This window comes from Rhinoraja longicauda, chromosome 3, assembly GCF_053455715.1.
Source record: "Rhinoraja longicauda isolate Sanriku21f chromosome 3, sRhiLon1.1, whole genome shotgun sequence".
Taxonomy (NCBI): domain Eukaryota; kingdom Metazoa; phylum Chordata; class Chondrichthyes; order Rajiformes; family Arhynchobatidae; genus Rhinoraja; species Rhinoraja longicauda.
Window position 1 is genome coordinate 48,606,838 of NC_135955.1, and position 18,054 is coordinate 48,624,891.

At 38.3% G+C, this 18,054-nt stretch overlaps 1 protein-coding gene across 1 annotated transcript in view; it reads right to left on the reverse strand.

Annotated features, from left to right (window-relative positions):
• Positions 1-18,054, reverse strand: part of LOC144592393 (fibrillin-2-like) — a 259,796-nt gene that overhangs the window by 62,009 nt on the left and 179,733 nt on the right. Inside the window, exons 34-41 of the mRNA XM_078396959.1 lie at positions 16,914-17,039; positions 13,950-14,072; positions 11,365-11,487; positions 9,193-9,354; positions 6,938-7,006; positions 3,362-3,487; positions 1,800-1,925; positions 284-433 (exon numbers count right to left, since the gene is read on the reverse strand). Coding sequence (XP_078253085.1) covers positions 284-433; positions 1,800-1,925; positions 3,362-3,487; positions 6,938-7,006; positions 9,193-9,354; positions 11,365-11,487; positions 13,950-14,072; positions 16,914-17,039 — 1,005 coding nt within the window. The remainder of the gene's footprint in view (positions 1-283; positions 434-1,799; positions 1,926-3,361; positions 3,488-6,937; positions 7,007-9,192; positions 9,355-11,364; positions 11,488-13,949; positions 14,073-16,913; positions 17,040-18,054) is intronic.

Below are 18,054 nucleotides of genomic sequence, written 5' to 3' on the forward strand. Positions count from 1 at the left end.
GCAGCTAATGTAACTAACTTCCACTTTCAACTCACACAGTATTTGCCAGTCACAATGCCTATTAAACACTGTAGGGTCGAATGAAATCTATTCTTGCATAATTCCCTAGTCTCAGTTTTCCCAGTATTGGGAATGCCTTGCATATAGATTTTTTTAAACAAGTATGTTAGCAAAGCCATCAATTTATTTGCTTGAAAAGATAAATTTTCTAACTAAATATTTGGCTTTCATTAAGTCAGTGTTACATGTGCAAAGCAGTTGACAAGAGAGCTTTATGACTCACATGTTGCAGGGGTCGGACAGGGTTCACAAGGTTTGTTCCAGCCTTTACCAACATTATAGGAACAGCAACACATTTTTTTGGTTAGGTTGAAGCCAAGCTCATTCTCACAGGTTTCGTTGTAGTGCCGATAGCATAGGCTTTTCCTCATGTCTGAAATATAAAACAAAATAAGTGAATCCAAATTTGGCATCATTTCTGTTTTTATAGTTATTAAGATATTTTAGACTAGCACATACTAACTAATTTGCTCTTTCCAATCACAAATTCAATCACGGGCTGCCCTTCTTCTATTAATTGCACTTGAATTCGAATTACATGTGATACTTAAAGGGCTCCAAATTCTAGGGCAGGAAAGTGCACAGTGGGCACATAAAGCTTCCTAATTTAGAGCTCTGTGGCAAGATTTCTCAGTTTTGACTCCGTATAATTTCCTTATTCTGTTGGTATAAGAAATAGAGCTAGCTAATGTATTCATGAGTCTAAAAGAAAAGAATATTCAGGTTTTAAAGATTAAAATAGCAAATTTCATTTTTCTTCTATCACTCTTCATAATTTCACTTTCATGCCATTATGAAACCAATTACTCGAACAAATGACTGATTTCACGAATGAAAATGATTAATGTGGTGCCCATTTAGTGAATGATCTAAATGACTGCTTGAAATAGCCGGACCACTTCATATTTATAAATGGAGCCTGCATAACTGATTACAGATAATGGTTATTGCCATTTGCCCAAAATAGGTGTCCATCCACGATGAATGTCAAAGGAAATAAAAATTAATTGATTCTTTCACTTGTGTAAACACAATGATGACGATTTTCAACGGCATTAGCTGGTTTCCTTTTTATAGCTTTAAAGGTGCATAATTGCCCTTATTTTCATATGCATGTCTTTCCCTTGTACATTCTCAAATGAAACAGTCTCAATTAAACTTTTGCTTCTTATGTAATTTCAGAATGAAATAACCTCATAGTCCTCCAATTGAAATGTAAAGGGAATTATATTTAAAAAAAGCATTAATAATGAACATCTAACATTTTTGATAAAAAAGCATGCATTTTCTACATATTACTGCTTCACTTTTGCATAGTGCTGACACTGTGTGTCAAGTTCAGCTGCAATCAATAGATACACTCAATGAAAGTATTCTAGGAAGAGATCTGAAGTACCAATTTCCTGAACAATTTTATGCCCTGACTATTTCCTGAAGTGACATTCATCCAGCTTCATATGATTGCCAACAAAATCACTGTAATCAAAACATTATTTCACAGATGGAAGCCCTTGAAATGAAAGGCCATGAACTTAAAACAAGGATGACTGATTATCCCTATGACAACCACAATACTAAACCCTCACCCTGATGTATTGAAATGCAGATGGAAATTTTGGTTCGCATACCCTTTAGTCATTCCTCAATGAAAGTATGAAAGGACAATTATTTAATAGCTAATGCTCATGGAGGTTACGTTTTGTATTAAGTAACATTGAGTAATAATCAGCAGGACTCACCCATACAGTTGTTTCCACCATTTATCTGCATGTACTCTGGAGGACAGACACATGTGTAGTTGCCTAGTGTGTTGTAGCATGTGCCAGGTCCACAGATACCAAGGTAGGTGATGCATTCATCAATATCTGTGAAAACATACACAGCAGATTACTTTATTTTCAGAACAGGAAGCATTATGCAGTGGGAGACATGAATTTGCCTTAAAAATGTAATGTATTGACAAAACACATTGAAGTTTACAACCCTGATTTGGTTCCATTGATTTCACAGACATTACTATATTGCATGAATAATTGCTTAAACAAAGGTGAATTCCTGCCCTAGATGTCCCGTAACTGTTTTCACTCACTGGAGACTCATTTGGATCACAATAAAAAACATGCGCTGGGATATTAAACTATGCCTCTTTGATTTAAAAAAAAATCTCAACCTGAACTCAAGGCTCTCCTCAGTAAGGTATATTGTTTTGGATACTGTTTGGGGTGGGGAAGGTAGGGATCCTCTCAGTGGACTGCAGCAGCAGGAACAACAGCCAGGTTTGCGGCACAACGAACGACTGGCTTTGAACTCAAGGAATAAGTTGGCACTGATAGATTAAACTGGATTTATCTTCAGGAAAAAAGCCTGACATCAGGCAGCTAAGCTCGTGGCATCGATAAGCACATTGAATTGTGATATTATAGCTAGTACATGGTGAAGGAGGGACAGGACTAGCAGTTTAATGTTCTGGTGTGCAGATGCTCTAAAGCTACCAAAAAGGAAACCATGAGAGCAAATAGCAGACCCGATACCCTTGACAGATAAGGTAATGGAGAATCCAAAGAGATTCGAAAAGGATAATATGATCAAAAGGGTAACGAGGGAGAGAATAGATTTTTGTTAAGAATTAGAGTGTAGAAACTAAGAACTGTAGATGTTGGTTAATACACAAAAGGACAAGAAGTGCTGGAGTTACTCAGCAGGTCAGGCGACATCCCTGAAGAACATGGATAGGAGACTTTTTGGGTCGAGACCGAGTCTGAAGAAGGGAAGTGGTGATTAAGCTAGTGGCGGTGCAGAAAAGATTCACAAGGATGTCACTGGATTAGGATGGCTTGAGGTACAAAGAGTACCTGAATAGGTTTGGATTGCTTTCTCTGGAGTGAAGTATGAGCTTAGATGTTTATAAAATCATGAAGGTAATTGATAAGATGGATTGTCCCATTTTTCATCATTAGTCCTATACATTTCCATTACCTAACAACCTATATCAATCATGACTCAAACCTAACATTCACATGAATCATCTCACACTTATTATTCTACCAGGGTAATGTACTTTCCTCCGAGTTTTCACGCTTTGCCATCTATTCACTGTGGTGGCTACATCATCTGAGCACACTGTAAGGTACTCTCCTACATTCTTCACTCTCTCTTACAGAAGACAATATATAGATTGTAGATTGGCCTGGGATGAACATTAACACTCAGATCTTTACGACCCCACACTTCTCGGCAATCATCCTTTACAGAAAAGTTCCATGCATTCAGCTAGCCTTTTCCAAAAATGCCCTTAACTCACCTTCGCAAATGCGAGTGTCTTCATTTAAGTAATAACCAGCTGGGCACTCACACTGAAAACTACCAAAAGTGTTGACACAGTTCCCACCTTGACACAGGCCTGGCAGCTCCTGGCATTCATCAATATCTGAGAAGCAAAGTGCATACAAAGAATCACTATGGCAAATGACACAATCTCCCTGTACAGAATTGCATAGCCAAAGAGATTAACAGAAGTATTACATTTAAAAATAATCTTCACATTTGAAGTCATTGTAAATAGAGCAGAAATAATATACCAGGCAGACTAAGAGTACACAAAACCCAGAACAAATGGCCCCAATCCCAGGATTCTTGACAAGATGATTGCAGATATTGCACATATATTACTGAAACGTTTCTAAAGTTATCTAAATTTTGCAAGGATGTCAGTCGATTGGAGGGTAACAAATGCTACACCATTGACTAGAAAATAGTGTGGTGCAGGAAACAGCTCCCTATGAAACTGTCACCTCGTGAGCAGCACAATCTGGCCTAATTTATCCAAATTTTGAAAAGTCTTTTGCAAAGTGCAATACAAATAGTTATGACATAAAGTAAGGGATCACAGGGTTGAAGGTAATATATTAGAGTAGAAATAAGGAACTGCGGTTACTGGTTTTGACAAAGTTAAATTGCAAAGCTTCAAGAAGACAGAATGGGATAGGGATAGGTAGAGTGCTTAAAATGATTACAAGTCCTCTTCATGCATTATAATAATTCTGTGCTTCAAAGAGGGGGGATCTTATTGAAACATATAAGATAATTAGGGGATTGGACACATTAGAGGCAGATAACATGTTCCCAATGTTGGGGGAGTCCAGAACAAGGGGCCACAGTTTAAGAATAAGGGGTAGGCCATTTAGAACGGAGATGAGGAAGAACTTTTTCAGTCAGAGGGTGGTGAAGGTGTGGAATTCTCTGCCTCAGAAGGCAGTGGAGGCCAGTTCGTTGGATGCTTTCAAGAGAGAGCTGGATAGAGCTCTTAAGGATAGCGGAGTTAGGGGGTATGGGGAGAAGGCAGGAACGGGGTACTGATTGAGAGTGATCAGCCATGATCGCATTGAATGGCGGTGCTGGCTCGAAGGGCTGAATGGCCTACTCCTGCACCTATTGTCTATTGTCTATTGTCTAAGGCTGAAACTGAGCATGCAAAACTGACACTCACTGCAGTTTACTTTAGTCGGATTCTGTTCTCTGTTGTCAAAGGACAAATGGCAATCATAAAACAATAAAATAAGGTCGAAAGGGTAACAGGACATTTTCTTATCTGTAATAGTGTGGAATTGGGCTGTGCTTACTCTGCTGTGTCTTTCGGAAGTGCGCAATGTATATTTGTTATGCCTTTTGGAAGAAGGAAAACCTCTAAAGTGCTTGCTATGGTAAACAGAAACATATAGGATGGTCTGTATATAAGGAGCAGATGAATCTTTGTTCGTTGAGCAATCTCCTAGATTGCTCCCAGTGACCACTGCATTTGGCACTCTTGAATAAAGTCTTGATTGTCTTTTCCGATATTTGTGCTGTGTATTAAAGTTTTCTTTAACAGAGTTGGTGCCGTGATTCGGATGACTACGACGGAAGAAAACAGGAGAAGATCTCGTAGTTTTTGTTTACGAACTCCGAGAGGGCTTTTCCAAAGTTCAGCGCACGTCATCCGAGCCGAGCAGATCGGGTAAGAAAGACACTCAACGCTTGAGATAAGAGTGAGAATTTCCCCGGGTCCCATTGGGGAAGCGAAAGTAAGAATTTTGAAGACAAGGGAAAGTAAGAAGGGGGAATATTAGAAATTCCCGGAGCAAAGGAGGAGGTGAAAGGGAACTAAGGGAAAATGGGACAAGGAGATGGAAGGATACTGCGGACTCCTAAAGGAACGCTGGCATGTTATATGTACCATAATTATGGGGAAAGGGACTTGCAAGTGGGTAGAATCATGGAATAGGGGTTTTAATGATGATTTAAAATTTCTATTCCTGATGGAAGGGTCTTTCGATATTGAGCAGCTTAAGCATTTAAGGGAATTCCCAGAATCACAGTTGGGTAAAATAAGACAGAATCAGTGGGACGCTTGGTGTGATTGGCAGGGAGAGGCGCCAAAACGGAAAAGAATTTCCGAGGTTAGAGGATTAACTGATTTGCATGAGAAGTTAAAAATAGATGTAGAAGATTTTAAAAAGTAGTGATGGAAGAAAGGATAAGGCTAAAAGAATGCCTGTGACTCCGCTATAACCCAAATTGCTGCAGGAAAGGCAGGAAAATCCATTGGATTGGGTTGTTTGCCCCTTCCCATCCGCACCTCCCGGGTATGAAATGGCCCATGTCTAAGAGGGGGGAGCAGCCACAGGGAGAGGGAGAGTCGAGTGGCACATGAGGTATGTGTAAATGTGTGTTTTGGGTTGAGACCGTTCTTCAGTATGTGCTGCATTTATGAACAAAGTATGAAAGTATTTGTGTATATCAAAGTTTTAAGAGTTTGAATGATTTCCTTGAGGTGTGCATGACTGTGTTTTACTTTTGAGTGAGAATTTTATTGTTTTAAAGTGTGTGGTTATCTGTGAGATTCAGCATATTGCATGAGGTGTGGCATCTTGTGAGTGAATGTAACAGAAAAAAGGTATAAAGTAAGTAAGTTCAAAGATTGTTACTTGTTTGTGGAACCGGTTCTGGATGAATGTTGAATTAATCCTATAGTTCAGATGAAATAGGATGCAATTGAATGATTTTGCTCTTCTACGTGATACATATTTGTAGAGTCTCATGTGTTTTAAGAGGAAGTTGTGCTAGTCGTGTGCGGGTGGAGCAACACACTGATATTTTCTTTTCCTTGTTCTTTGGATATGCGTAGTATGGTTAGCTATCTGTGTGGAAATTAACTGTTTATTCTTTGTTTTCTAGTAGTTACTTTTAACAGAGGAGAGATACAAATATGCAGTTTGTTTTGTCTTATCGGTGTTTTAAGTTTGTTTTCTTCCCATTTCTTACCCTTTGAACTGAGTTCAAAAAGAGACCTGGATTCCACACTGGCCATGTGGAATCCTGGTTAAAGTGTTAGATGATTGCTCCCAGTGATCACTGCATTTGGCACTCTTGAATTGTCTTTTCTGATATTTGTGTTATGTATTAAAGTTTTCTTTAACAGTTTACACAAAAGGACACAAGGTGCTGGAGTAAATCAATGGGTCAGGCAATACCTCTGGAGAACATGGACAAGTGGCGTATCTGATCAGGACCCTTTCTCAGACATGCAATATATTAGCCTGGATAGAAACATGATTAAAGAAAGAATATAAATAAATTAGACATTTTTAGGAAGGTAGAGTGCGACCTGTCCCGGACATGAATCATTACATTTCTCTTTCCACATAAGTGACATATGTTGGCTGTGTTCTAGTGATTTATTAGAATTAGGCTGTTTGGGGTAACTGCCCTTTATGCTCTTTCTGTAATCGTCCATTTGCCATTGACGGCAGGACGTAAACCATGATTAGAAGAAATTTCCAAGTCTTGGATACTTTGTCAATGGTTAGAATGTTCCTCAGGATGGTAATTATCCACTTACCCTCTAAAATAACAGTGATAGCATTGGGCTTAAATCCTTCACCTCCTGGACAAAGTATCTTGTATTCAGCTGTGAATATAAACACGAGACATTCAAAGTTGTTATTTCTGCAAACTGTGGATTTTTTTTTGCAAATGGTTGACCTTGTTATTTACATAACAAAAATTGAGGCCTTCTAGTCCGCACATCCAAAATTTCAGGTCTTGCATATTTTATTAGAATGTGAATCCTCTGCCAGGCACAATACTTCATAGCTAATTTTTAACACTATTACACTCTGCGGTCCAAATTTGTATTAATTCAAACATTTGCTCAACAATTTTAATTTGTTCAATCATATCATTACTTTCAATTAATATTTTCTCAATGAAAAAAAATACATTTAGATCTATTTATAACCTTCAACTACTCTTCTATTCACCATCCCAGTGCTCTATTGACAGCCAGTGAAATAGTTTATAACTACAATCATTATTGTAGTTTGGAATATGCAGCAGTGCAGCAATGAGGAATATAGCTATTGGTTTGGAGTGGATTTTAACCCATAATGTTCTGAGTTAGCCACCAAATGAACACAAAATTAAATATGCCTACAACTTTGTTAGAACACAGATCTGTTTGATTCACTATATGGTGATATTCTTTCAAATTAAAGGTATCTGTTTCCTAATCATCGTCTTAGTAAATGATGGTAGAAAGCAAACAAGAACAACTTTGTTTTTTTTCCCTCATTCTATAATTCCTACGTTCCTAATGCTATTCAATCTTAGATTCTTTGAACTGTTTATATGCAGAAAATGCCAGAAGGTCTTAAGTAAATGGGCCCAGGACCAGAAGATGGCTTGATGTAACCTGAGTAGTTGATTTTGCATATCCAGATGCTTTCATTAATGAGACTGTTACATTTTTTATTTCTATAAAATTAAAAAAGACTGGCTTACATCCATAGACTAATGTATAACAAAGTGAAGAACTATAACAGCATCAAATACATGGATATTTATTATAGCATATGATGCATTGATTATTATATATATATATATATATATATATATATATATATATATATACTACAAAATGATATATTCATATATATATATATACATTTTATAGGAATGTGTCATTTTTGTGGAAACTCATTCTGGCACGAGGATTACTTATTTTTTAATGAGCATGATATAGCAAAAGTTATTTTTTGTTTATTGGCTGTATTAATTCATTTTATTTGATATAAAATCATAGGCAGCAGGTCGATGATTCCCTGATGGTATTTAGGGAATAGGCAAGGCTCCTGTTGACCATTCAAATGCAGAGAATGAATCGCTGAGAAACTGGGCAAACAGACCAAAGAGTACAATTGCAAATCCTCCAAACTGGTACTCCACCAATGTTCTGAAATGCTCAGTGTTAGATTAATCCTCCAAACTGGTACTCCACCAATGTTCTGAAATGCTCAGTGTTAGATTAATCCTCCAAACTGGTACTCCACCAATGTTCTGAAATGCTCAGTGTTAGATAATCCTCCAAACTGGTACTCCACCAATGTTCTGAAATGCTCAGTGTTAGATTAATCCTCCAAACTGGTACTCCACCAATGTTCTGAAATGCTCAGTGTTAGATTAATCCTCCAAACTGGTACTCCACCAATGTTCTGAAATGCTCAGTGTTAGATTAATCCTCCAAACTGGTACTCCACCAATGTTCTGAAATGCTCAGTGTTAGATAATCGTCCAAACTGGTACTCCACCAATGTTCTGAAATGCTCAGTGTTAGATTAATCCTCCAAACTGGTACTCCACCAATGTTCTGAAATGCTCAGTGTTAGATTAATCCTCCAAACTGGTACTCCACCAATGTTCTGAAATGCTCAGTGTTAGATTACCATCCACAACCTATTACACTTTCAATGATTCACAAAACTCTGTAACTTTACCTTGGCCCCGAATGGCTGACCCATTGCCCTGAGAATTGTTCCAGACTCTCAGTTAGGAAAAAGCACAATGACATAGCCAAGGATACTGAAGGCAATAAATAAATACACTTGTAATTTTTACTTCCTTTGTCTCATTAAACTCCTAGTTCCCCACTATATTAAGTTTTTCTTTTAGTCTTCCACTGTGAATACAAGTGCAAAATAGTTGTTTCTCATCTTTATCATTCCCTTTTTCACATTAGAATATGTTTTTGCTTCTAGAGAAAACATGTTTACTCTCTCTGCACTGATCCACAACTGTTCTAAGAAAGGTGATACATACTTGAATTGATATCAGGGCAGATTTCACAAGGGTTACCCCAGGCACTTCCCAGAGAGCAACAGCATGAAGCACGAGTGACACCAACACCAATGTCGACACTGCAGGACAGGCCTCCGTCACCCCGTTGGCCATACTCCAAAAAACAATTCCCCACACGAGTATCTGCGCCAAATAAAGAGAAAAGTAACATTGAGGGAACAGTCGTATTGAGTGGAAGTGATGTACATAGTTTCTGACATTTGATGAAATACTTAATTTTAGACAAAGTTTATGAGGTAAAGTTTCAAATGACAGTGTTATGAATAGGAGACATCAGTGCAACTGATTTATTACATTCTCCAATGTCTAATTCTTAAACTTAATCACTATAAAATCTGGAATGCTGCAAAACATCTGAATCAATTCTCTGATCTATATTCCCTAATGGTTTCAGTATTGTTATGCCCTATTTAATCACATCTTAAAGAAGGAATTATACCCAAAAATTCAATCATGAGCAATGCACTTACATTATCTGGATGCGATGATGTACATTATTAGGGGATTTGATCAAACACATTATTTCAGCCAAGGTTCCTAGCACTAAGCTTTGCTTGATACAATAGCATGAATATCAGTAAGCTTGTAGTATGTAGTGGTGAGTGTAGTGTATGAATAATGACAAAATGTCTGTTTCAGATACTATAGTTTCTTAACACCTTTTTCAATTTAAATGCAAAATTAAATAAAAATGCAAATTGAAATTGTTTCATTAGTTATATATTTCCAGTCTCTTGTGTTAAATGGAAAACATCAAAGCTCTGTTTCAGAAAATAAGTTTCTGCACCATCACTATTGGAGCTCGTTTGAGCATGGGGATTTTGTTGAGATACACAGAACGGAGAAGTCTGGTTTTATTGTCCTACTTGCAGTTACTTGATATCAGCTGAGGTAACAGTAAGGGTAATGAAAATTGATCTGTTTTTAGGACTTGCGAAGAGGACATGTGAACATTGTTACCATTTATGACCTTGAACCAATGATGTCTGTTGAAAAGCTACCTTCAGTGCAGCAACTGACTAAAACACAATGCTGCTATGCCCACTTTAATTGCCACCAAGCATTGCTGAAGGTCACAGATTAAGAATGAATCATTGATAAGAAATGGAAAATTAAATGATACAAATGGAACTATAGTGCACAAAATATCTGTAATTTCCAGAGGAATCAACTGTAGGAAGGAAGCAAATAGGAAAAGAAAAAGGTCTAAAAGTAGCAATGTGTAGGAAGGAACTGCAAATGCTGGTTTAAACCGAAGATAGACACAAAATTCTGGATAATTCAGTGGGACAGGCAGCATCTCTGGGGAGAAGGAATGGGTGACGTTTCGGATCGAGACCAATTCTTCAGACTTGATGTTTCGGGTCGAGACCCTTCTTCAGACTCTGAAGATGGGTCTCGAGCCAAAACGTCACCCATTCCTTTTCTCCAGAGATACTGCCTATCCCGCAGAGTTACTCCAGCATTTTGTGCCTAAAAGTAGCTATTTTGATTTGGACTCTAGGGTACAATCATAACTAAGCAGTTCTTCATAACTGTTCCCATTTTGCTGGTGACTTCACCCAGAGTGCAGTGTCCTCCGATAACATCATCAAATGTTATACTTTGAGAATAGCAAAGCTGGTGAAGCAGAGCAAGACAGAGGAATTCCCTAGTCATGATGCCTGTATGTGAGTTCTACCTTGAATGGCAGCTCATAGAGGATGTTCTGCCTTAAAAAGAGAAATAAGTAGATTTAATATTCATGATATAACTAAGTTACATGGATGAAAAACAGCTTCAGGACTGCTTTTCTTCAACAGTTTCAGATATAATGGGATGGCTATGACCAACTGAAACGCAGCAATAAACACTCCCCACTTTTATGTATTTAAGATTTTGTGAAAATCAGATAGAGCAAATTTATCGATAAAAATTTAATTTATTTTATAGAAACTTTGAATTTAGTTGTGCTTTATTTTGCAAACAGCTGGGCTGCACAATGCAGTTCCTAATGATTTACATGGCGCGCCATTATTATTAGTATTCTTTCTCAGAAATTATTTACTGTAGATTACAGCATGAACAGCACAAAAATATGCTTTATATGTTAATATGAGTCATTGCTCAAGTTTTCGCAAAATACCAACTTACCAACACAGCCAATTCCACTTGGATTAAGCTCAAAATCATCAGGGCAGTTGCACAGGTAATTGCCAGGCATATTGACGCATAAACCATTGATACAATTTACTGGATCAGCACACTCATTAATATCTGTAGATTTAAGGAAAATAATGTAAGAGAGTATAAGAAAATAACTGCAGATGCTGGTACAAATCGATTTATTCACAAAATGCTGGAGTAACTCAGCAGGTCAGGCAGCATCTCGGGAGAGAAGGAATGGGTGACGTTTCGGGTCGAGACCCTTCTTCAGACCGTCTGAAGAAGGGTCTCGACCCGAAACGTCACCCATTCCTTCTCTCCCGAGATGCTGCCTGACCTGCTGAGTTACTCCAGCATTTTGTGAATATAAGGAAAATAATGTTTTGCTTTGGCCTCATGCACGTTATGATATAACATGTTTTCTACTTCAGTATTTACGAAAGTTAATGAGCAATAATATAATGAAATTCTCTTAAAGCAATCTTCATTTCCTTAGTGTTGATCGTCTATGTGTGGGGCCCACTAACATTTAATGGGCAAGGCTGTAATGTTTATTTTTCGGCTATGTTTACCATGGAGAAAGACATCCATTCACATGGAGAGTAGGGAGTTGGACTTATTATAACGCGTCTTTATAACTTACTACATTAAACTCAGATTGTCTGAAAATCATAGACAGATATCAATGGGCCCAAGCTCAAGAAGGGTTTGCAAGGTTCTAAGGTATTTCCAAGGAAGAAAATTAATGAATTTTGCACAGATGTTTCCTGAAACTAAACTAGCACACATATTAATATAGTATAGCTGCTCAGTAATGTCCCTAGGTATATGATCATTAGACATCCCTAATGTAAAGTCATATGATCATATTAAGTTTCAGAGTAATTTTTCAAGATACACCCCAGTAATAGCTGTGAACTAGAATGGAAAGAGGAACTCAGGGATATGATTAAAACCCTTAGCATTTTGCAAATTGCTGAGCTGTGGACTGACAAGTCCCTGGATCCTGATGGACTTCCACTTGGGTATTAAAACAAAATAAGCAATTAGACAGTGGATGCATTGGTTTTAATTTTGAAAAAAAAATCTCCAATTTGGAGAAGGTCCCATAAGATTGTAAAGAAGTGACAGATGCTCCCCGACATACGGTGCTTTGACTTACGATATTTCGACTTTACAATGGCGCAAAAGCTGGGCAACGGCAGCGAACCACAGCTCGCTTCCGGCCACGTGATCAGGTGTATTAAATGCATTTTGACTTAAGATATTTTTGGTTTACGATGGGTTTATCGGAACGTAACCCCATTGTAAGTTGAGGAGCACCTGTACTTTATTCATAGAGAGGAAAATCAAAAAAGAGGATATATAGAACACAGATAGGCAAAATGGGTGAGGAACCATCTGGCAAATGTCTATGAAATTATCCATTTAAAAATTGAAGCATTTTAGATAAATAGATTCATAGGGTCTTAGAGTGATACAGTGTGGAAACAGGCCCTTCGACCCAGCTTGCCCACACCGGCCAATAATGTCCCAGCTACACAAGTCCCACTTGCCTGCGCTTGGTCCATATCCCTCCAAATCTGTCCTAGCCATATACCTAACTGTTTCTTAAACGATGGGATAGTCCCAGCTTCAACTACCTCCTCTGGTGGCTTGTTCCATACACCCACCACCCCTTGTGTGAAAAAGTTACTCCTCGGATTCCTATTAAATCTTTTCCCCTTCACCTTGAACCTATGCCCTCTGGTCTTCGATTCCCCTATTCTGGGCAAGAGACTCTGTGCATCTACCCGATCTATTCCTCTCATGATTTTGTACACCTCTATAAGATCACCCCTCATCCTCCTGTGCTCCATGGAATAGAGATCCAGTCTATTCAACCTCTCCCTATAGCTCACACCCCCATAGGCAAGAGACTGCAGAGCTCTGAATTACGGGGGAATATGGGTGTCTTCGTGCATCATCACAAAAAAACTAGTGTACAGATCCAGCAAGTAATAAGGAAAGGTAAACATAATAAATATTATTCATTGTGAGGGGAACTCAAGACAAAGAGAGGCAGACCACCTTTTAGCTTTTTGGGGCATTGACAGGACTTCATCTGGAGTGCTGTATTTAAGGAAGAATGTTAATATGTTGGATGGTGTTCAAAGGTTTATTAGACTGATACTTGGAACAGGTATAACAAAAAGGTTGGACTTCTTAGCTTGGTGTCCACAGGACTTTGAAAGACCTTGAGTGAAACACACAGGACTTTGAGGGGTCTTGACAGGTGAAGTGGAGAGGACGTTTGTTTACAAAATAAGGGGTTATATAAAGCAGGATATATTTATTTTTCTGCTCATTGACATGAGTCCTTGGAACACTCTTCCTCAATGGCAATTGCACAAACTAATGTTTTTAATTTAAAAATAACATTTGTCACTTCTGCGGATTACGAAATTTAGCTATTTCAATGGGAACTGTAGACCAATTTAATTCAATCCAACTGCAATACTGCACACTAATAAATACAGTAAATGATGAATGACACCTTCAAAAAATTAACTCGGTAACTGTCCTGTTCCTACCTGTACAGTTGCCTCCACTTCTGTCCAGTTCGTAGCCATCATCACATACACACCTGAACACACCCTGAAAGTTCAGGCAGGTGCCAAAGACACAGATATTCTCAAATGAACATTCATCAATATCTAGAAAAGAAAAATACATCTTTAATTATAAACTAACGATTCTTTTATTTTATTATGAGAACAGAAATGTCACATTCTTAAATTGTCTGGTCTTAAAGTGCGTTTCAAAGGGACCGGAAAAATTTCTGATCCAACTATTTGCTTTCTTGGAAAGCACTCATTTTCAAGGCAATTTTAGAAATTCATGCCCTGATTTTAGCCTTAAGAAGTGGAAATGCCTGCGGAGCTTGCAGTGGGTGTCATGCTTGGGAAAACCAGCAGTGATAATGTGGGAAAATGGAAACAATAACATTGGTGAGATCAGTGAAAATGAGATGTAGAAGCAGGCTTCAGAGATCCCAGAAACCTGGAGAGAGGTTGAGATGTTGAGAAGATCTTATAGATCCAGGCTCTCTCACCTCTTTTTGGCTGCTGGATTTCCTGCAGCTAAGGAGCCTGGTCACCAGCATTTAATAGATATCACAATGAGACAGAGAAACACATCCTCTTTAAAACATTTCAAAGACTGACTCTCCTGGGGATGGAATGCAAGCTGGTTCCTTACACTTTATAATAATTGCAACAGGGTTTGTATTTTCAATTCCCACCCATCCCAATGCGTGTATTTTTGTAATTTAATCTTTATCAATATTTCTTATTAATTCATATTGCAATCTTCAGTGGAACATGTAAACAAATTGTTTCAATATTAGCGTGCTTCGCAGTTTAAGAAACAGCCCAAACTGTTCCCCTACACAAAATAGATATATTCCAAACTTTAATAAACTAAAAGCAACTATTCTCCTTTCACTAAGATCTTATGTTGCCCACTTTCATGAAGATAATGGGGATGTTTTTCTACCCACTTCTTAAATGCAAACAAGACTAAAAAAAGTGAACTTGCTCTGACCTCAACAACAATCCCCAGGCCTTTTGCTTGACAGCCAGGATCCTTGTCGGAGTTAACCACATACAGATCGTTATTCTCGATCATGGAAACCAATTGCCATTAGAGAACAGTAACTTTCAGCATTAGCTGGTTGCCCATTCAAGAGGTCAGTTAAGACCTAGTTTTTCAGTGTGTAGGAAGGAACTGCAGATGCTGGTTTACACAGAAGATCGACACAAAATGCTGGAGTAACTCAGCGGGACAGGGAACATCTCTGGAGGAAAGGAATGGGTGACGTTTCGGGTTTCAGTGGTTGTCATGATGAGCATCGAGCTCCTTCCGGGCTAATGTTGAAAATGTTTGTCCTATTTCACAGTTTACTGTCCACCATGCCATAAGGAAAGGGGGTCAAAGTGACTCCTGCGTGATAAAGGGTCAATGCAATTTCAATAATCTTTCCGATGGAGAGACCAGGTTGCTTCATTAAGATTGCAGATTTTCTCATGGTGCAGTATGCCATCTGTTGCATGTACAATGTTTTCCATCTCCACACATCCATCTACTGGAAAACCAAAAGTAATCTCTGCCCCTTAATACACAACTGGTATGCGACCGTTTACAATGAATCATTCAGGTCAATGTGTAGTATCCCAGCTCTGCCTGACTTCACCCTTCCCAGCTGTGCCTTAGAGCCAGGCCTGATGCCACAGAACCGACTAGTGTTGTTGCTCTCCCCTGACCAATCTTCCCCCAGCAACAGTATCAAAAGGTATCAATACTCGTCTTGGAGGGGAATGGCCACAGGGGATTCCTACACACTCTACCTACTCACTTTCCTGGTGGTCACCCCATATACTGTCTGCTTGTACCTCAGGTGTGACCACCTCACTATAACTCCGATCTATGTCACTTACAGATCCTGTGGTCATGCAGCTGCAGCTCCAGTGCCTTCACTTGGTCAGGTAGGAAGTGGAGCTAGAGGCACTTCCCACAGGTGTCATCTCAGGGAAACTGGAAGTATCCCTGATCTTCCACATCCTGTAGGAGGAGCATACTAATGCCCAAACTGTGATTTTCACTATACTATCACCAGTGGAACATGATAAGAAATAATAGAGAAATAGATATGATATTTATCTATCTCTTTCAGAAGTGTAAAAATGACATAATTTCCATGTCAAAAGACAAGCTCTGGTTTGCTTCTACAGTTAGGGACCAAGGCTCCGTTTTAGCATTGCTGCAGGGTTCAAACAGGATAAGATTCAGAAAAAGTCCATATACTCACAAAAGATAAAGGTAAGGCAACTTTAACATTCTAATAATAAAAGGATTTCTATTTTTTCATTATTTGTGTTCATAATGTGTGCATTTAATTATCAGTTCGCAATATGCTCAATCCCTTTTTCATTTTGCTGTTGCACATTTACTGTTATTTTTTAATAAAATGATTCTTAATTACAATGCCAAATGTTGAAAATTTAGCTCCACCTCACTTTTGAGGAAGCTTGGCATTTTGTCAGCAGTTGCCCTACCATTTGTCCACTGATTAAAAGTGTTTTTTTAAAATATTTACATTTAGTGAAAAGACCAGCATATCTTTGCAATAAAAGGAGAGTAGCTGGAGGAACTCAAGTGAGTCAAGCAGCATCTGTGCAGGGAAATGGACAGTCAAAGTTTTGAATCAAGATCCTTCAGCAGCCCGACCTGCTGAGTTTCTCCGCTGCTCTCCTTTCTTTGGTGCAGAAACCACCTTCTGCAGTCTCTTTTTCCAACATGCCTTTTCAGATTTAATCTCAATCCAAGAAGCACATGAACTTGAAGGAAGGAACTGCAACTGCTGGTTTAAACCAAAGATAGACACAAAAGGCTGGAGTAACTCATCGGAACAGGCAGCATCTCTAGAGAGAAGGAATGGGTGACGTTTCGGGTCGAGACCCTTCTTCAGACAGGTCTGAATAAACACATGAACTTACCTTGACAGGATCTGGTATCAGAAGCTGGTGTGAATCCCATCTCACAGTCACATCGGTATCCTCCAGGTGTGTTGAGGCACTGGCCATTTTCACACAGATTCACATTCTCTGCACATTCATCGACATCTGTAAATAATAGTGAATAAAGTAAGACTGTTATCACCTCACAAAAATTAATTTCCTATTATGTTCAACAGAGTGAATGCTTTCATAATCCTACCTAGAAGTGATTGGTGTAAAAAAAAAAAAAATCTTTTGACAAATCAATTTCAGTCTGATTATTTTAATAAAACATGCAACTTTTGCACATATGCCTTTTCTGTTTTATATCAGCCAAGGTTATTTGATGAGATTAAATCAATCTTTAATCATGTTAAACTTTAACAGAATGCTCATTATGACAAAACCTTTCGGAAGTTGGAATGAAATGACATCAAGCTTATATTATATAATTGGTGAAATGCAAAATTGGCACCTCTACCAGCAAGCACAACACAATGTGATGTTGTCTTTGTGGATTCTTGACTGTAACTGATGCTATCACAACTTCCTTGAGACCGTACCACACGGTAATGTGACACCATAAGAATTCTCTATATAATTTTATCATTTATTAACTTCAGACCAGGTGATGTGAATTATTATATAAGTTTAGATTTGTTTAATTAGCTAGAATACACATATGTGAATAAATACCCTTAATATATATATATGTGATTCTGAAACGTTGGCAGTATGTTAACTTTGAGATTACTTTGAGCACAGTAATTTTCCAAAGTTTAGAGTAAATTGCAATGTTGGAAGTATGGCAACAATGCAGCTGGCTACATTGCTACTGGGGTGTGTGAGACAACATTCTAATGTACTGCACATTACAATTGCAGATGTGTCAGGGCACCAGAGCCAAGAATCTGTTTTTAAGTATTACACAGCTATCAATCTGTAAAATAACTGTTGCTCTTTTAAGATAACAGCAAACAATTTTGTGCCAAGTAATCTCATTTTGGCATTCAGTAGAGATGCAGCAAGGCAAAGGAAAGGGTAAAATTTCAGTTGGCTGGTGTTCCTGGTCTTGATTGCCATTTTTGCTGAAAGGAATGACTGGATTTGTGGTGGGGGTTGAGGGCAGCACATGGGCAGC